We start from the raw sequence: 20,569 nt of genomic DNA, 5'->3' as shown, positions 1-20,569 counted from the left end.
ACAAAATATTTCAAAAATTCAGAGTTACATATAAAAGGGGTACATTAATACAAAGTTACTAATGTATAAAAAACCAATAACAATTCATTTCCCTTCTGGTGTACCCTTCCCTCTCAGCCTCCGGGTTCTTACCCAGGGTCCAAACAAACTCACAGGTCACCCACAAAAGCCCCACAACGGGAAGAGCCCCTGGACATCAACCCAGCCCCCCAGCCCAGGCATGCCCCTCATGAGTAGGCCCAAAATAGATGGCATTTCCTCAGGCTGCCCACAGCTGCATCCCACCCAGCCACAACCTCCACACCCATCTCCAGGCACAACAGGTTTGTTGAGTTTCCCAGGGGGCCCAAAGGATGGGGAAAGGGCTCCTCTCCACTTTGCAGCTCCTCTGCCCTCTCTTCCTCCTCCTCCTCTTCCTCCTCCAGCTCCAGAGTATGGATGTTTTAGGGCAAAATGCACCAAACAGCAGCATTTCTCAAGAAACTACAGGATAGGTCTGGAATGCGGCTGACATGTGTACACAGCTTCACAAACCAGTGATGGGAGTGCACTAGATTCAGAGTAAAGGGGAATGTGTGTAAGAAGACCCACCACCACCGCCAGGTATCTTCAGAGCTCCTAATCATTGTAGAAAGAGGATTCCTCCCTCTTGGGTGTGCATGCAAACAGTTTTCCTTTTCTGGGAAATCGATAATTTAAAAGGCTCCCACACTACCTGTAATTAATATTTCTCTGCTGAAGCCGAAAAGTACCTTTAATTAATATTTATCTGCCGGAGCTGGAAAGTAATCTCAAGAGTCTGTTTTCTGGCAACAAGTCAGACAAAATCTGACAAGGCAAGCCATCCATCACCAAGTCTGAATTCTGCCAAGCAGCCTGTGCTGAAACAGGTTGTATGTTTCAGTTTTGCCCGGTGAGGACAGTTCCAGTCAGGGTCAAATTTCAAGTTGCTAGATCTCAATGAGAAAAACATTCCCACTCCTTTTCTCACCTGACAGCTAAAAATACCAGTATTCTCACTGCTGCCAGCATGGAACAATTAACCTGCTCTCTATGGAGACAGCAGAGTCTCCTCTGGCCCCAGGCTTCTCCCTCAGAAAAAAAAACTTCCCCATTTGATTATGAACCAGATGTTCTGACTCCTCAGTCTAAGCTGAAAATAATAACACAGAAGGTTTCTCTCTCCGTCCTTTTTACTGTACAGCAGTGTGGTATGTGGGTATTACTGGATGAAGAAAAATTAAATCACACAAGCTGGATTTTTCTTTAAAAAGAATAATTAATGCTTCCAAATCTTCAACAACAATAAAACAAAAAAAAAAAACCCACAAAAACAAGCAGGCAAGAGTTCTTTTTTGCATGCCATGAACAAGGATGGAAAAGGAGATTTTTTCAATAACGCTCCATCTGTCCCTTTGCTATATGTATCCCAGATCATGGGGAGGATAAGCTTTCATAGAATTGTGAAGTTGAATGTGACCATGAGTTGGTTCCTCTAGTAGTCCAATCCTCTGCAGTGCTCCGTAATCTTTTGCCCAATGTTGGACACAAACTCACAGTCCTGAGTCTCATGCTTTACCAACTGAACTATCCCAGCTTTGGGTTAAAGCAAAGAACCACGAACCCTAGAATTGTAGAGCTGGAAGTGACCCCCAAGGGTCATCTAGTCCAACCCCCTGCAATGCAGGGATATGCAGCTGTCCTGAACCTGCAACATTGGCATTGTCAGCACCACACGCTAACCAACTGAGCTATCCAGCTCTTCCTTAAAGTTGCAGTTAGTACCCTTATGAAGGAATCTCTTGGACAGAGGCTGAAGGGGCTGAAGAGAGGCCTCCTTGTGCTGCACCTCCATGCTCTTGCTTCTCTTCAGCGTCTCAGGAGGTGACCTAGGTAGAGCCAGAAGCAAGAGAGGCAAAGATATATATATGTATATATCTTGCCCACCTATATACTTCCACCTCCTATCTTTTTGAAAACCCAAGGATTTGGGTGAGGTAGCCATTGCTTATGTGACTTCTGTTTTGTAAGCAGGGAAAGATAGTAACCAAGGCTGCTATTATTATTATTATTATTATTATTATTATTATTATTATTATTATTAAAGAGGTACACTGCTTGTGTTCAGACTATGTGTTGACCTCACTGAAACTGACCTTGGAATGTGCTTTCAGATAAGCTAGCTCCAGCGTGTAGACAGAATGCAAATCCAAAGCTTGTGAGCAACAATATGAAAGTGTCTCACGTTTGTTTATGGGGTGTGACATTAAATCCCACCCAATAAGTAATTAAAATCAACAAAGGAATTATCCTTGCAGTGCTTATTCTCCAACTCTTCACCTTGCTCAGAAATTTTAATAATGGTTTACTCTTAACTTTAAATTTTTGACCTAAAGATATGCCTTCCCCACTATTCTGATTCTTTTCAACATTGGATGCCGGCCTTGTTCTGTTGCATCCAGTGCTTTTTTTCTGGGGGGAACGCAGATTCACATTTTGTGAATCTAAGTTTGGCTTCATTGAGGGGCAGTATTTCAATATGAGTAGGAAAATGAGAGTACCCCTAAACATTTTTTTAAAGAAAAAAAGCACTGGCTATATCTATTTTAGATTCAGTATTGGTCGCAGGATCTTTTGATTTATTTTTTCAATCAGAAACTTCTAATTTCTGCTTAGTACTTTGCTCCAGAGGTTTAATCTCAGGAAGAAAAATATCTTTCCATTTTGCGAGAGACAAAGATGGAATATCCTCCACCTGATTGTTATTATCACCTCCTACAGCCAAATTATTTGTGGCTTCTGTGAGACTCGGTATGGTGCTGCTGCTCCTTCTTTTCTCCCCCCCCCTCCCATGCTAATATGCAATTAGTGCTAATTGTTTATTAGAATGGGAGGGGGGAGATGAAGAAGCTGTATTGTACAATATTATAGAAAGTATAAAGCAAAAATAATTCCAGTGATTACAAAATAATTACACAACAAATAACTTACATTGAACGAAGAACCAAACCTTTTCCACAGGAAGTCACTGGGAGCAGCATTAGGCAATTTGGGGCATAGTGCCATCAGGATGCTGTTGACATCCAGCTCTACTTCCTTATTGCTTCTGAAGCAGGAGAGCCTGTGACTTTTTTGAACCAGTGCCTGGTGGTCTGGATGAGAGTAAGACAGAGACTCTCAGTTGAGTAGTTCTCTCAGGTGAGTGGTTCTCAGTTCCAGGAGTTGGGGAATTCACCGGTTCTTGAGAGGAGTGCACTCCTTCTGAAGGAACAGACAAATACTTTGGGGGCCGTTCCTAGATCCAAATTTGTCCCTCGAGGCTCAGGTAACCTCTGTGGTGAGGAACAGCTGTTGTCAGCTGAGGTTGTTACACCAGCGGCATCCTTTTCCTGGCCACTGAGATTCATGAATAGGCTACCTCACAACTGGACTACTGCAATGTGCCTTGTGTGGAGCTTTTCTTGGGAATGATCTAGAATGCGGCATCATATTGTACCTGTGCAGAAGGCACTGGCTGCTGAGAAGCTACGATTGTTCCAGATCATGTTTAACATATAAAGACCTGAACAACCCAGGACCAGGTTCCTTTAAAAACCACGTGGCCCTGTATAGACCCGCAGGACCACTTAGATCACCTGGGATAATTCTACCTGTGGCACTGCACCCTGCCTTCCCTTGATCCCACCCTGACATGCCTGCCTGCAGCCTGCCCCCTTTTTGCCTTTACCACCGTTGGAGCTCTGACATTGGTAGGGGTCAGGAGAACTCAAGAACAGTGTGCAGGGGAGGGAGAGGGGTGGGTTGTTCTTTCTGGCAAGTGGAAATGCTTGTGCTGTGACAGAACAATTGCTCTAGCTCCATGTTGAATTCCTCCCACCATCTTTAACAATGGAGATTAAAATTAAAAATTTCTTTCCATTGTTCATGCAGAGAGCAGATTTAAAAAGAAACAGGTTGAAGTTCCAATTCAAACATGAAGCTCGCAAGAATAGCCTGGAATACATTCTGGGTACAAGGTGTGCAAAACCTGCCACTTTACTTCTGTAGAGTTTTCCATTATGTCTTTCCATGTTTTTGTATATCCATAGAGTTTCTTTGATCTTGTTTTTCCAAATAACTGCTGATCACGTGGGGTTCCTGTCCCGCTGCTCCTGCAGTGGAAACACTTGCAACAAATTGATGTGAACTATGGCTGGCTGTATCACCATTTCGATTTTATATTGCCTTGCTCTTTTTTCAGTTTTGTTTAGTTTCATATTTCTGTGCTGCTTTTCTGCTAAGATTAGTGGTGTATGGCATGAAACGAAGTGCACCAGAGTACAAATCAATTATATCAGTAAAACAGCGGCAGTGAAAATACGGTAAAGACAGCAGTACAAAACTCCAGCAGCTTGCATTAAAAGTTTTTTAAATGCATTTAAAGTTGGCTGGAATTTTTAAAAAGCCTTTACAACTTTTAACACCAGGAGGTTGTTGTGTAGACCATACAGCAGACGACTCTGTGGCTGCGCATGTGCAGTTGCGGATGGCAATGCATGTGCAACCGTACATCACAGTGCTCATTCCATTGAGACTATGCATCATGATAGCAGATGCCCCCACACTGAGAGGTGCGTTCCTGCATACAATGCAGCCCTCCACATCCGCCACCCAGCTTGTACAAGGATTCACACACCTAGTTGCTATTCCCCGCCCTCCGCTGGAATGGAGATAATTGTCTGCACACCAGCGAAACAACTGTATCTGTGTCAAGAGCTGAACCTGGCAGATTGCCGTGGCATCCCTTCTTCCCAGGAAGCATGTGCCCTTGAATGGAAGAGCAGAGAGAAGAGTTGTTTCCCAGTATTGTTTGAGAGAGAGAGCATGCATGTTAACACATGCGTCTCTGCGTCTCTGTGAAAGCGTATCAAAGGGACTGCGATGAAAGAATGGAAGAGAGGAGCACCTGTTCCTCAGGGACATCTCACACATACAAGAGTCATTTCTTGATGTTACATTTCTTGACGTTACATTACGTAAGGGCACGCATGTGTGGAATTGCCCATAGTTGTGGAACTGCTTGCACATCCAGTGTCATCATGACAGTGCAGGGCAGGTCCGGCCTCTGAAAAAAGGTAGCTACTTTCCCCAGGATTTGTCTAGCTTTGCGATAAAGTGCTGACCTGGGGAGCTGCCAAGCATCTTTTTTTTGCTAGGGGCTGTGGGTTAAACCACAGAGCCTACAGTTTGCCAATCAGGAGGTTAGCAGTTCGAATCCCCGCGACGGGGTGAGCTCCCGTTGCTTGGTCCCAGCTCCTGCCAACCTAGCAGTTCGAAAGCACATCAAAGTGCAAGTAGATAAATAGGTACCGCTCTGATGGGAAGGTAAACGGTGTTTCCGTGTGCTGCTCTGGTTCGCCAGACCACATGACCCGGAAGCTGTACGCCAGCTCCCTCGGCCAATAAAGCAAGATGAGCGCCGCAACCCCAGTATTGTCCACGACGGGGCCTAATGGTCAGGGGTCCCTTTACCTTTAGGGTTTGTGGGGATTCCACCACTCACTTTCCGGCACCTGGTCACTTTAGAACTTTTCCAGACCTCTAGTGCAGGCTGGAAGCAAGGGACACAGCAGTCACTGCCCAGTGTTTTCCTCTCCTATCATCAACATCTCTCTGCTAACAATACCCAGAAAGGAACCTCCTCCAGGGGGAAGCCCAGTAAAGGTTTTTATCGTTGGTAAGCCTCATTTCCCATTCTTTTCCCATAGATAGGAAGTTTCTTGGCAAAGGGCATTATCCAGGCAGCATGCGCTTTGGCTGCACTGATGGTAACACAGAGCGTTCCCTCCTTTTCCGCAGCTTTGCCCAGTCCATAATCCCTGCAGCTCCATCCTTATTGTTAGCCAAGCACAAAAGAGCCAGCCAGCCAAGGCCTCTTTGTCCCTGGACAAGGGTTAGTTGGAGTTCCCCGATTTGCTCTGCATACTTGTCACACTACTGTAATGGGGGGCGGGGGGCGAGAGCTGCCAAGTGCCTATAATGAAACCAGCCCACATGAGCAACACAGAGAATAGTCACCAGGGAGGGGGAGGCCTGCCTGCTCAGGCAAGAAGCCAATTTTGCAACCCTGATAGGGAGGAATGGCCAACGGGCCTATCATTTCAGAGAAAAGTGGCGACGGTAGAAATTTATAAAATTATTCATGGCGTAGAGAATGTGGATAGAGAATAAAGTTTTTCCCCTTCTCTCGTAACGTTAGAACTCATGGAAATCCTATGAAACTGAATGTCAGAAGATTCAGGACAGATAAAAGAAAGTGCTTTGTCACACAGTTAAAGTATGGAACTTGCTCTCCCAGGAGGTAGTGATGCCACCAACTTTGGTAGCTTCAAAAGAAAATTGGGCAAATTCACGGAGGACAGGGGTGTCAATGGCTGCTAGCCACGGTGGCCATGCTCTGCCTCACACAGTTGGCGGCAGAAATGCTTCCGAATACCAGATGCTGGAAAGAACAGGAGGGGTGAGGGCTTGCGACTGAATCCTACTTGCGGATTTCCCACACGCATCTAGTCTTGTCACTGTGAGAACAGGATGGTGGAGAACAGGATGGTGGTCTGATCCAGCAGGCTATTCTTGTGTTCTTATTCCCCACTTAGTTTCTTGACTTGCACCAAATTCAGTTAACTTCAAATATAGATTATTGGCAAGATGAAGGTAAGCACATGAGAAGGTGGTTGCTGGGTTGGGCCTACTCCCACAGTGGTCCCTCTTTCCTCACAGCTCCTGCCACAGGAGCATCTGAAGTGCCGCCATCTTGCCCTGGATGAAGTGAGAAGAAACTCTGGCAGATTTTTTTTTAACAAACAAGTTGTCTTTTCTGTACTGTAGTAACTTAAAAAAACAACCATGATTATGCCGTTTGCTGTAATAATCTTATGTAAACTGCTTTGTGAGGTCTGCCTGAAAAATGGTGTACAGGAAAAAGGAAAAAAAGGCACAAAAATAATAAATAAATACATCTAGGTTAGGTAAGGTTCACTGAATGTGTGAATCACTTCCTACAATGAAAAGTCCAGGAGCAATTTCAAGAAGACTAAAATACACCAATCTAATTATTGGTGCTGCCTAAATGCCCAGGAAAACACCCATTTCTTGTTGCCTTTCCTCCTAGGGGAGCTGCTCCATCATTTTAGTTGCTCCTTTCTGACCCTTTCCAGGAAGCACCAGAGTTCCCAAAATATGAGGGAAGATGACACAATTTCCCTTTAGCAATTTGGCAGCAGAAAGAGGATGGAGCTGTGCGGCACCTACGAATGGGATCAGGCTTGTTTATCAAGACCTTTTAATTCCCCTATTCCATTTTTCCATCGCTCTCCATTCCTGACCTGAAGACATGAAGCTATATAGCACAATGCCAGCAACCACATTACTTTCGCTCCACCAGGAAGGATGGCAGGAAGCTAGAAGGAAAGGAAGCTCTGGCTGCAGAGAATCAGTATGTCAGGTTGTAGTCCTTCAGTTAAAGGAACGCAGGACTGAGCTTAGCTCTGCTGGGACTGAAAATAAATTTCTGAGTTGAGCATGTGCTCAGAGGTGCCCTGTTCCTTAGTTTTGTTTTTCAACCAGCCGTTGTTTTGGTTGGTAGAACTCAGGTTCTAGGGGGGAGGGAACAAAGTAGACCCTGCAAGTCCAAAGTCTGCCCACCCCTGCGTCTTGAATTTGTGTTTTGGGAGGTGTTGATGGAGTTCTTGTAATTATGTGCAAGCGCCCATCATCTGACGACACCGGCTATTTGAAATTCCACACGGGCATCTTCCTGATATGCCTATAGAGCCTGCACGGTGGAAGAACTGCTTTTGTACGCTCAGCCTCCACACTTAGCCCCTTGCTCTCGTCCCTTGCTCTGTTTACTCACAGAGCCACATGCAGCCAAAAGGAATGAATGGAGGGTTGAGGAGGGGGAAGGGTGCCAGGATGAATCACGGTTGAGCCAGCCTACTTGGGCGCTCCTTTGTGTGAGGGAGCCGCACACCTAATCACAAAGGAATGCCTTTGTTAGGCTACGTTTACTTGCTTGGGGAAATCACTGGCAACCTAGCAACACACAGCTCAAGGCCAGGGTGACTTCACACATGGCAGATTCCTTCACCAGATATTCCATGTGCAAATCCCGCACGTTGCTTGTCACACACAGGTCCGTTTACAGCAGCATGCACACATGGAGGAAGAGCTCCCAGCTGCTTGGTGCCTGCCTCTCTGTGCGAATGCATCCAAAGGACAAATGTTTAGGGTCTCAGGATCCAGTTCTGCATGTCATATATACAGCTGTGTTGTGTGTGAGTCTGAAGGAATCAAAAGGTCTTTGCTTTCCTAAACTCTCCCCCTCACAATCCATAAAGAATCTGTTAAAGACTAACAGATTTATTAAGGCATACACTTTCATGGGGTCTTCATCAGATGCAGGATGTATTATCCTGAATTGACATGCATGGTTGCGGGTGAGGTGGTTGCGAATATCAACAGTAAAGTCAGAAGGCAATGAAATACAAAAAGTACTGAGACAATGATCATTACTGTACATGATTAACAGTGGCCATTGACAAAGCACTTGATGCTAGCACAGACACCCTACCACTGGCAAGTCAAAAGTGTGATAAAAATCCATTGTTCCTGATTCAGTCCATGACTGCTAGCATTGGACTTCTTGATGAATTGTAATCGTTTCACATTGCAGTCTCCCTCTGAAGTTCCTTTGTTCAAATATAGACATATTAAGGTCAATTGCAGAGTGTCCTGGGAGGTTGAAAACTTCCTCCACTAGTTTTTTGTTTTTGTTTTGCAGTTTCTGATGTTAGATTTGTGTTCAGTGTGGTGCAGTGGTTAAGAGTGGTAGACTCGTAATCTGGTGAACCGGTTTGCATCTCCGCTCCTCCACATGCAGCTGCTGGGTGACCTTGGGCTAGTCACCATAGCTGCCAAGTATCCCGTATCCGCCGGGAAAACCCCTTTTTTCTTACCGTTTCCTGGCGGTCTCCCGTTTGGTCCCTTAAATTGGCTTCTGCCCGGCGGCCATTTTTCTGGTGCCGCTTCGCCCTTCTATGGGCACCAGAAAATGGCGGCGGCGGAAGTCGCTTCCGCGCATGACTGGAAGTTGCGTGACGCGACTTCCGGTGGCGCTTTGCCCTTCTATGGGCATCAGAAAATGGCGCCGCTGGCGCCGGAAGTTGCTTTTACGTGTTTCCGGTCATGCGCGGAAGCGACTTCCGGCGTCGGCGCCGCCATTTTCTGATGTCCATAGAAGGGTGAAGCGCCACCGGAAGTTGCGTCACGCAACTTCCGGTCATGCGCGCGCTGCCGATCCTGGATCTTTACGACCCGGACTTGGCAGCTATGGCTCCGCCCAGTTCCAAAATGGCAGCAGCGCTACTTCTGGTCCAGTCCCTTATTTCTCAGGCCGGAACTTGGCAGGTATGCTAGTCACACTTCTTTGAAGTCTCAGCCCCACTCACCTCACAGGGTGTCTGTTGTGGGGGAGGAGGGGAAAGGAGATTGTTAGCCGCTTTGAGACTCCTTCGGGTAGTGATAAAGTGGGATATCAAATCCAAACTCCTCCTCTTCTTCTTCTTCTTCTTCTTCTTCTTCTTCTTCTTCTTCTTCTTCTTCTTCTTCTTCTTCTTCTTCTTCTTCTTCTTCTTCCTCCTCCTCCTCCTCCTCCTCCTCCTCCTCCATTAATTTTTAGAGAGACTGGACTGTTAGTCCTATGTAGAATGCAGAAGGCCATCACAGGGTAGATGATGGCATATGCCAGGGATGGAAGGACCTCTGGCCTGTGTGCTAAACTTGGCCCACTGGGGGTTCAAAGTTGGCCCACAAGGCCATTTACCCCAAACCACACTGTATGTAGCTTCAGGTGTGGGGAAGAAAGAGATGAGGCTGCCAGCGCACAATTGGGAGCCTTGATTGTTCATTCGCAAGGGAAAACAGGCCTTGCTTAGCTCTACTGCCCATCCAATGATGTGTGGTAGAGCTGAAGCCTTCTGGATTGGTTGTGTGTGGTGGGACCTGATGTCATTGTGGTGTCAGGTGAATGACAGATAGGCAACCCCACCCATTTGCCAAATTCGGCCTGCAAGGCTAGTAAGGAACTGGCTTGCTGAGCCAAAAACATATCCTCCAAAATGTTGGGTCCTAAAACTGGGATGTGCATCTTCCCACCTGTGCTCCCACACGAGATCACAGAGCCTAAAAGATGTGCTGAGGGGTGGGGCTGTGCACCGGAAAAAAATGTGTTTGTGCTGCTGTACTCTTGTGGGGGGGGGAAATTGGATGTTCAGTTTTCCTGGGACACTATGCAAAAAGGTTCTCCACCCATGGCCTATAGATTCTGTCCAGACAGGAATTATATTTGTTGCCTTCCCATCAATCACCTGGGCTCTTCTCCATCTACTGCCTTGTCTTGAGAGGGAGTTTTGAGATGCTGGATCCTGGGTACAGGGGCTCACCATTCTCTTCTGTTTGGCAGGTTTGCCACTAAGGAACGGGATGGGCTGCTCCTCTACAATGGGCGCTTCAATGAGCGACATGATTTCGTCGCCCTGGAGATTGTACAGGAGCAAGTTCAGCTGACTTTCTCAGCAGGTATGGTTTTTCTCCAACCCCCTTGGCTTTTCTGCTCCTGCTCCTCCCACCTGACTTCCTAGCAGTGTTGAAATTCCCATGCCAGGCTTTGTTTTCCTAACCTATCAGCCTCTGCCTCTTACCCTGTTAGCCTTCCTATCTCTTCCCCAGCTCTGCTGCAGGATTTTACCTGCCCCAGTGCCGCCACTGTTAGCTTAGATGCTCCTTCTTCAGAGCCCTCATGGGAAATGGTGGCAAGGAGAGGCATTCTCTTCTCAAGAGTCTCTCCCCTCTCTCTGAGTTGTGTTTAATCTCTCCCTCAGGAGAGTCAACAAGCACGGTAGCCCCGTTCATCCCTGGGGGCGTGAGCGATGGGCAGTGGCACACCGTCCACCTGCACTACTACAACAAGGTAAGTCTCACTGGATAGCTCAGTCACTAGAGCACGAGACACTTAATCTCAGGGTTGTGGGTTCGAGCGTCACGTTGGGCAAAAGATTCCTGCATTTGCAGGGGTTTGAACTAGAGGACCCTCGTTGTTCCTTCCAACTCTACAATTCTATGATCATAAGACTCTTTCATCCTGAACAGGCCTGCTGGTGCTGTGCCCAGCTCATCTCCACCCTCACTTTTAATTCAGGGCCAACTGCATACATGGCGCTTTACAGAGAAGAGGTCTGACATATTCTTGCCCCAAGGCACTTACAACTAAACATGGGCACACTGGAGGAAGCATGTGGCAGGCAGTGGAATCATGAGGAGGCAGAGAGGAATATGTGATTATTTCAAGCCCATGTACTTTGACTATTACAATAAGGTGTAGGGACCAGGCTAAGCATGGGGAGCCTTTGGCCCTTCAGATGTTGCCAAACTGCAATGCTCATCAGCCCTAGCAAGCATAGCCAATGGCCAGGAATGATGGGAGTTGTAGTTCAGCTACAACTGAATCCCATGCCTGGTCTAGGGAAATGATCCAACTGCTTCCTGAAAAAGCTGAGCTTTGAGGAGGGAGATGGTTTCATGGAGGCATTCCAAGAAGCCGTTCCAGGGACAACAAGTGGAAATGGGCAGAGTCATTTTAAGGTTCAGGGGACCTTTGGATGGTGAGGGTGGTGGAGCTGATCAAGCAAAAGTCGCAGAAATGGATGTGCTGGGAAATAAGCACAGAGAGAGGATGGAGGGGCAGGGTCTCTGGGTACCAGAAGCTTGTGAGGTATCTGAGAGTAGGCAGGAAGCCAAGGTAGATGGATTTAAAGATGGAAGTCACATGGTCAGAGCAGCAAAAGAGGTGAATATTTTTGGCAGCAAAGATCTGGATGGATGTGAGTGGGAAAAGGTGAGACAATGGAACACCAGTGAGATGATTCCTAGTGTTGTGCCAAAAATGTATTCTGCTTCTTTTTACTGTTTTTTCCAGCAGTGAATGAGAAAAGAAGTTGCATTTGAAAATCATCACAGGGGCTGAAAATTTTTAGCAAAATATGCAGGGTTTTGTTTTTGTGTTTTTGCACTTCTTATTTTCAAGGTGGTCCGTGGATGTATGTGAGTGTTCTTTCTTTTTCATTCTACAAATCATCTCTTTGATGAGCTGCACTCTGCAGCCTTCTTGGGTACCTGTGCTTCCTGAAACCCCCATAATATCCTCAGCTGGACTTCCTAGCAGCCACAGGAACATGGAGAAGCTGCCTGTTGATGACAGCTGTTCATCTTTTTCAAGTTTAAAGAAATTGGCATGGAAATGTTTTTGAAAGCTAACTGGAAGAACTTCCCTTAAAAACAAAACAAGCAAATATGCCAATCTCAGTCTCTTGTTGGTTAGCCTCCCCAGCTCAGGGGAAGAGGTGACTTCTCCCTCAGGGCTTTTTCAGATCAGAAAGTGCAGGCAGCCTGAGAGGCTGGGAAATGCTGGGGAAGTGTTTAATGGAGCTAAAACAGGCACATCGCCCATATCCACCTCGCAGTGATAGGGTAATTCCAGCCCTGTACCCACCAAAACTATACATTCTAAAGTGTCCTGAGAAACAGGAAGAAGAAAAAAATGAATCCTGTTTTGCAGGGGCAGAAAGTTTATGAGAAACTGGGAGAAACGTTTCAGCACAGTGCTAAATATGACAGTAGCTAAAGGAATATGAGCCCAGGGGTACAGAGAAGAGTTTTCACTGAAGGGACAGACAGCCGGGTCTGTATTTTTGTAATATTGTATAGGGAGAAGTGACATGCAGTGGAGGCAATTCCATTAGGTCAAATGGGGCACTTCAGTAGTAACCTAATTCTGGCCTCCGCCAGCCTGTTTTATATCTCACAGCCAGTCCAGGATGTGGCACTGCCTGTCCCCTTCCTCCTCCTTAATTCCACTATTGCTCTTTTAAAACTCAACGGGGGATAAAACCAGAATTAGCTGCCTCTGGCTCCCCCTACTGTTGGCCTCCGTGCCATCTGCCCTACCAGCCGCGACCGATGATGCGACTTAGCAATGGATTCAATTTGCCCTGAACAACAGGGCAGATGGTGACATTGTCAGCTCAGCACCAGCCCATAACAGCCTGCAGAGGGTTCCTGCCAGCTTTTGCCACTGGTACCCTATGTCTGGAGAGATGGGTGATTTCTGTTGTTCCCCGCAGTGAGGGTGGCTTCTGGGGCCATGAAATATTCAAAGACCAGCAGGAGCTTTTGGTAACAGGTTTGTCGTCACCAATTCCTGGCTCCTTTGGGCTCGAGAAGATCTCTGCCATTAGCATTCATAGTGCCCTCAGCGCAGGGACTTTTGAGCGGGGTGAGGAGGAGGATGGAGGTTTGGTGGTCCCAGCATGATGAAGTCCCAAGAAGCTAGTTTCTAATGAGGAGGCTGCTGACAGGGGGCAGGAGGAGGTGAGCAGCTGGCGCAATTGTCACAATGCAGCTGCTTGCTTCAGTTAATAAGCTTGGGGCAGCCCAGGGGACTGGAACGGCACAGGGGTCAGGAGTTGCTGTCTCACTGATTTGGAGGTGGGGAACAAGGCGGTGGCCAGAAATTGCCAGGCAACCTCTTACGAGAAGCCCTTCCCTGCCGTGCCCACTTGCTGTGCCCTTGTGTGCTTGCCTAGTCTTCCGTTCCCGGGGGGAATTATGGCTCATTCGGTTTCCCGTTCCATTTTTTCCCTTCCAAACTCTGAAGGAGCTTAGCCTGACAAAGAGCCTCCGGCTTGGATCCACAGTCAGTTCTCTGAACAGCCAGCCTAGACCACCGGCAGCCCCACTTGATGTAAGGAATCACTTCATAGGCCACCAAAGTGCAGTACTGCTGGGTTTGTTGTTGTCTCCTGGGCAGAGAAACTTAACCAAAAATGTACATAGAAGGATGGTGAGCTGAGGTCTCACCTTCCTGGGACTCAAACAGGGCCCCAGTCTTCCAGTCCTTCCCCGAGAACTCCGTCAGGCCAATCAGACCTTGAGTGGTTCATCTGGTTACCACATGATAAAATTTTTGGGTACTGTACCAGTGTCCTTCCTTGAGGTACGCAGTAATGACCACAAATGGCTGTGCTGCACAGGAACTGGATGTACACACAAGGGAATCAGATAACTAGAGCTTAACACATTTAGCACCAGCACCGTGTTACACTCAGAGGTGGGGAACCACAGGAATGGAAGCCAAATTTGGCATGGTTCAGGTCCCTCTACCTACCACACCCCCTGGCCGTACACCTGACAACCTTGTGACAAAATGTGGAGCAGGTAGAGATGCAGCTGTGAGGAACTTGATTATGCAGCCGATTTCCTCAGAAAGCCAGTTTGAAGTCACTGCCCAGCTGCTGAAGGATGGTGAATTCAAGCCTGCTGGATTGGTGACACGGTTGAGTTGCCTATTGAAAACCCTGTCGTGCAGCCAATCCCTGCAGAAATCAGCTTTACCAGCCCTGTCCTTGATGCTTTGCAAAGCCCCCCCCCATGCTACGGTTCCCAAGAGCTACAGTTCCCAAGCACCTGGCACCCAGGGCTTGGAAAGCACTGCACTGGGGACTTTGACAGGTGGGCAGGACGACCCATCTGCCAATCACTCACCATGGGTGGGAACAGATAAGGATCTGGCCCGCTAGGCCCAAAAGGTTCCCCACCCCTGTGTTAGACAGATGATAAATGTGAGGCTACACAATTAGTCACCTGTTCCTTCAGGTTGCCAACTCCTTCCCCCCACCAATTAGAGGGAGTTAATGAGTGGGAGCGAGATAGAGAGCCCTGTGCTGGGGGTGTGCATCCCTGAGCAGCCGGGCTGGAGCCCCCTGCAGGAGTCCAGGCGAGTCTGGCTGCTTGCTCCTGCTTGACAGCCCTTTAGTTGGGACAGGGTGTTGGCCTTCCCACTCCTGGGAATGTTCCTGGAGACTGGCGTCAGTACTGATGAGCTGGATTGCCTGCAGCAGCTTCACCCAGCCACACTGCCTCTGTGCCAGCAGACAATTTACCTCCTGCTATCTCACGGGGCGGGGGGTTCAGATTCCCAGTGCCTGCAGCCAGTGCTGCACATAGACAGCGCCTGACCCCAGAGCTCTCTGTCCTGCTGCTTTCAAGGGGTAGGCGCCCCACAAGCAACCTAGGGACAAATGTGCGTTTCAAGCCTCTCGCATAGCTTGCACGTGCATAGCGTGCCAAGTAAGAACGAGTTAACGATCACAACAGAATCAGAGGAAAGTGAGCGGAAATGCTGTGGCCGGTTTGGTGGCTGGGAGGGCAGGATCCAGGGCAAGAGGGAAGATATGGCACCACCATGCCACACACAGCACTGTGTTCCTCCAAGTTGCACCCACACTAGCCCTCACCTGAGTTCATTTGCGGAAATGTTCCCACAGACTTTCTTTCCCTGCCGAACAGAGGCTATCCTGGTAATTAAGACCAGCTAAGTTTACTCCAAATATACCCATTGAAACTAATGGGGCTATTTATTTATTTTATAGACCACCTTTCCTCTGAGGATCGCAGGGCGGTTTATAATATGGTTCTGGGATGCGAGCGACAGCCCAACGCAGCCAGCCACCCACCCACAGCTCCACTCCCAGGTCAGGGAGGGATGGAGAGGAGGAGAGGCGGAGGTAGCGTTGCTGCCCCTCTCCTCCGCTGGGCTGTGGCATACAAGGACCTGAGTGTGCCCTTGAAGCAGTGGCTGGGCTGGTGCTGCCGCAGTGGGCTTCCTCCCTGCTCCCTGCTCCGCCCATCTCCAAATGTTCCACCGCTGTTTCTGCCCCTTTAGGTTCTAGGTAAGGCAAGCAGTCTCTGGGTTTTGTTCCCTCTCTGTTGTTCATATCAGAGAAATAAGCGCAGCACATAAAAACCAATGTGAATCCCTGGCGAGGCATGTGAGGGCCTGCCTAGCCCCTGAGGGTGCCTTGCCTCCTCCGCTGAACTGCAGGAGCTGGGATGCCTGGGAAGTGAGGTCTTTCTTTCCACAAATGGGCTGCTTCTTCACTGTGCTGCTTCCACCAACTGTCCCCATTAAACGATGGTAGGGGAGCACATTGTTTGCCTGAGGGCAGCTCAGTTCCCTTGTTCCCACTTTGGGAATTTCCAGGCGTTCTAGCACATCTCACTCCATGCGACCAGCTGGATGGAATTGAGTACATGTACATGGGAGGTAAAATTTGCAGAGGCCACTGTGGTGGAAAGACACGGTGGGGTTGGGGGTGGTGAACGGAAGTAGAACGAAATACAGTGGAACCTCGGTTTATGAACACCTCGGTTTATGAATTTTCGGTTTATGAACACCGCAGACCCATCCGGAACGGATTAATTCACTTTCCATTACTTTTAATGGGAAAGTTCGCTTCAGTTTATGAACGCTTCAGTTTATGAACAGACTTCCGGAACCAATTACACCCATGTTTCAGTTTATGAACGCTTCAGTTTAAGTACTCCACGGGCCCGTCTGGAACGGATTAATCCACTTTCCATTACTTTCAATGGGAAAGTTCGCTTCAGTTTATGAACGGTTACTCTGCAGACCGTCTGGAACGGATTAATCCACTTTCCATTACTTTCAATGGGAAAGTTCGCTTCAGTTTATGAACGCTTCAGTTTATGAACAGACTTCCGGAACCAATTGTGTTCATAAACCGAGGTACCACTGTAAAGAAATCCCTTCAGTAGCACCTTAAAGACCAACTAAGTTTTTATTTTGGTATGAGCTTTCGTGTGCATGCACACTTCGTCAGATACACTTCGTCAGGAAGCAGAATGATTCACCATCCTGCCCTTCAAAAGCAGGATAGCCATGAGATTCACCAGGAACTGGCAAGGGGATGATTCGAGCTGGGTCTGCATTGCTGGAGTGAGAAACAGAAAGGATGATGGGGAGGCAGCCAAGCCCATTGGCTGCACTGTGGTCAGAGGTGCCGGCCAACACAGCGGCTAATAATATTGGGCTTGAAATGGGGAAATCCAGGTCCAAATGTCCACTCAGCTGTGAATTTCTCAACCCAAAGGTTCATTCTCCCTCATTGATGCTAACCTGAGAGTACAGAAGGGCAAGGTACAGATGTAGCAGACATTGCAGCTGTGCTTCCATGACAGGCATGTGCCTTGAGATGGGGTGTGGAGTCTCTCTGAGCAGGGCTGTGGCTAGGAGCCTGTGTAGTGTGGGATCTGTTTAGGCACTGGAAGGAGTTGCTGCAGCAGCCTGGACCGGGGGCACAGCAAAGGATGGCCCTGGTGAACAGGAACATTTCTCTAAATTAAATGTGACGTTAAATGCATTTAATGGGCATGGTGCTTTAAAATGCAAATAGCCACAGCAGTGGGACTTGAACAGGATTAGGACTGTCGCAAGCAGGGGGGGGGGGAGTTTAGCTCCCCCTCCCCCCCTTCCGACTCCTGCCTTGATCCTTATGAAAATCGCCAGTTCTTGCAGTGCTGTTATTTTGCATTAGGTGGAAAACTCCACTTAGCTCTTCCCAAAGATGATCATGCGGGAAAGGGTTAAGCTCCACATCGTTATCTTATGCAAAATGCATAAGACAATGCAAAAACACACATTTAAAGTCACATTTCATTTGGCCTCTAGCTGCCCAGTGGGAGTAGGGGAGATGAACTGATATTTGACGCCAGTTTTTATCCCCAGCTAAAGTTCCATGCTATTCCACTGATTCATCTTGCAGTTTGTCCTGTTTCACCCAACCCAACATGAGCTTTGTGCAGTGGTGGTTCACACAAACAAGTGCAATGCTGCCCTTCTGCAATCCTGGATCTTCACCATCAACTTTGTGTTGCTGAATTTCCCTAGGGGCTGAGCTGCGCTCTGTTTGCTAGTAGTGATGGGAAGCAAGGCTTCTTCCAGACTGGTGTTTCTGTGGGCTTGTTTTGTGGGTGTGGGTATACTCTGTGACATGTCATTGATGCAATAATAGTGCATTAATGGGTGGCTTATACTGGATCGTCCACACTTCATAAGTCATTCTACAGTGCTTCTGCAATGTTACCACATTATTGCCATCCAGAAGGGCTCTGTTGCACTATAGCAATGAAAACTTACAGGATTTTACAGGGCATGCACCTATTGTGAGCGAAGCAGTATGACACCCCAAAAACTTTTGAATGCACAAGGGGTATTGAAGGCTTGATTGCATATAACTTCCTTGGTTATATTATGGGCACAAATAATGATGAATGCTCAATAAAAAGAAGAATAGTTTTGGAGGGATCCTAAGAGCAGCATTTCTCTGTCCTGCTTGGCTTCAAAGAAAAAAGAAAAAGGGTGTGTCTTGTGACTTCTTTGGTGGTGAGTTTACCAGAGGACATGTCACTCTGCTATGAAACTGGCTGTCTGGCTAGAAGAGGGAAGTTCATTTCCAAGACTTGTAAGTCCTTAGATTTCAGGCCATTTCTGGCATAAACTTATTCCAAGCTTGTAAATAGCTTCTCATCTGGTTCTTTGTTGCATGTAAAATAAATAAAAAAAATTGCCTCCAGGCAAACAGATTGGGGTGGTGGTGGTTTAGGGAGGTTTAGGGTGGTTCATACTTGGGATCTTGTTTCTGAACACAAAATACACACTATGAGTGCCATTCATGTGTGATACAGTGGAACCTCGGTTTTCGAAAGTCATTCGTTCCGGAAGACCGTTCGACTTCCGAAATGTTGGAAAACCGAGGATCAATGGGGCTGGCTGCAAAGTCAATGGAAAAAATGAAAAATGTGCCTCAGAAGCCGTTTGACTTCCAAGGCGCGTTTGAAAACGAAAGCAATTACTTCTGGGTTTTCGGCGTTCGGGTTCCAAATTGTTCTGCTTCCAAGACGCTCAACGAGGTTCCACTGTATTATGCATCGTGCTTGCAGTTTTTGTGCAAAAGAGAGGCCTGAATCCTTTCTCAGGCCACCCTCGGCACTCATCCTGTACCAAGTACCAGACAGTAACATGAAAAGTATTCCAGCTCTGGGGAACTTTCCTGGCTGATCCTGGTGCTGAGGTAAGGGCTGTGTTTTGAGCTGTTTTCTCCCCCCCCCCCCATTTGTTTTACATCTTCTGAGGAAGGAGTGGCACAAAAGCTGAGGGAAGGCTTGGGCTGCCTGCCAGTCCCTTGGTGCTGTGCTGTGACCTGTTGCCATGGCCACACCCTCCCCTCCTTCTCCCCCAGCTGCATTTCCTTTTGTTTGGAGCTGTCATGTTTCCTTGCCACAGCCTTTCTTTGAATTGCTCTCGAGATTCTGTGCTCCAGCCCCACACGCCAAAAAAAAGAGAGCCACCGATGACCTGTGATTTTCTCCTGTCAGGCGTGGGGTTGTGGGGCTTAGGCTAAAACCCAGCCCAGTGGGCAAACACAAAAGGGGTCCAGGACAGAAGCTCACACTCTGTGTCACTTGCTGGCTAAAGTGACATGCAGTTATCTTCATAGAGAGTTTCACAAAATTCACAGAGGTATATAATCACATTATTTAAAAAAAGCTCCCCACAAATAAATATTCCAACCACCGCCACCAATGAAAAGCCAGTGGAACATAGACATGCTTATTTAAATAAGCACTCATATACCTTTTGTGCCTGACGAAATGGAAAAGAGACAGCAGTAGGAAAATCACAAAAGGGAACAACGTGTGGCCAAATGTGGGGTTAATTTTGGGATTATCCTTTAATAGGCAGCTGCACACAGATATAATCTCCAGTGGAACATATTTTTTCCTCTGATTGTGCACACTCTTCACCAGTCCCCCCCCCCAAGAGAGACCCCTCTTAAGCTTTGATTACTTTCTCGCATGATTTTGCACATGCTTGCTTTTTTCACACTAGCAGTCTCTTCTGTGATACAGCTTGGGAATTCTATGAAATCAAGAAATCAATGCCGTTTTGGACTTTGTGGTTAAAACCAGTGCAGTTTTGAAAGGTTCAGTCTACCACTAACTTGATTCAAAATGTTGTCCCGTTGTATCCAAACATAGACAGAAACCTGCTCCTTGATATCGGGGGCCATCATGCAAAAGTTGTTTACGATGTCCTAAGAAGTGTCAAAACTCATAGCAATCAGACAAACAACTTTCCAAAATTTATGGTAGATTCTCCTCCAGTTTCCCCCTTGCTCAATTTTTGTGTATAAAAGGGGAGAAGCTACTGAAAGATATTTTCACTTTGTTCCTCGCTTAGCAAAATACATTAAGTCAATAAGGATGAACATGACATCTGTGCAACACTTTCTGCACATTGGCAGCTCTGTGGAAATCTGTAAAATCTAATGCTGTTAATTGCTTTGGGGACTCTTTCCAGCAATAGTTGGGGAACTATGTGGCCCTCCAGATGCTGTTGGACTACAACTCCCATCATACCTGATCATTGGCTAGGCTGACTAGGGGCTTATAGGAGTTGCAGTCCAACAACGTCCATTGGGGCACATGTTGCCTGACTCCTGCCTTACTATAACTAATATGATGTGGTGTACATTTTCTGCTGTATTTATTTCCGTAATCTTTTCAGTGGGGCTGGGAAATTGTAACATTATGAAAGTTTGAACTACAGTCATAC

The 20,569-nt window shown here is 47.3% G+C and overlaps 1 protein-coding gene across 2 annotated transcripts in view; it reads left to right on the top strand.

Moving 5' to 3' along the window:
• The window catches only part of CELSR2 (cadherin EGF LAG seven-pass G-type receptor 2), a 124,285-nt gene that overhangs the window by 62,042 nt on the left and 41,674 nt on the right, over window positions 1-20,569 (top strand). For both annotated transcript variants that reach the window (XM_060276996.2, XM_060276995.2), the window contains exons 4-5: window positions 10,502-10,617; window positions 10,920-11,008. In XM_060276996.2, coding sequence (XP_060132979.2) covers window positions 10,502-10,617; window positions 10,920-11,008 — 205 coding nt within the window. The remainder of the gene's footprint in view (window positions 1-10,501; window positions 10,618-10,919; window positions 11,009-20,569) is intronic.

The sequence above is a fragment of the Zootoca vivipara genome, chromosome 7 (genome assembly GCF_965207765.1).
Source record: "Zootoca vivipara chromosome 7, rZooViv2.hap1.1, whole genome shotgun sequence".
NCBI lineage: Eukaryota > Metazoa > Chordata > Lepidosauria > Squamata > Lacertidae > Zootoca > Zootoca vivipara.
This window is presented reverse-complemented; position numbering and strand designations above follow the sequence as displayed.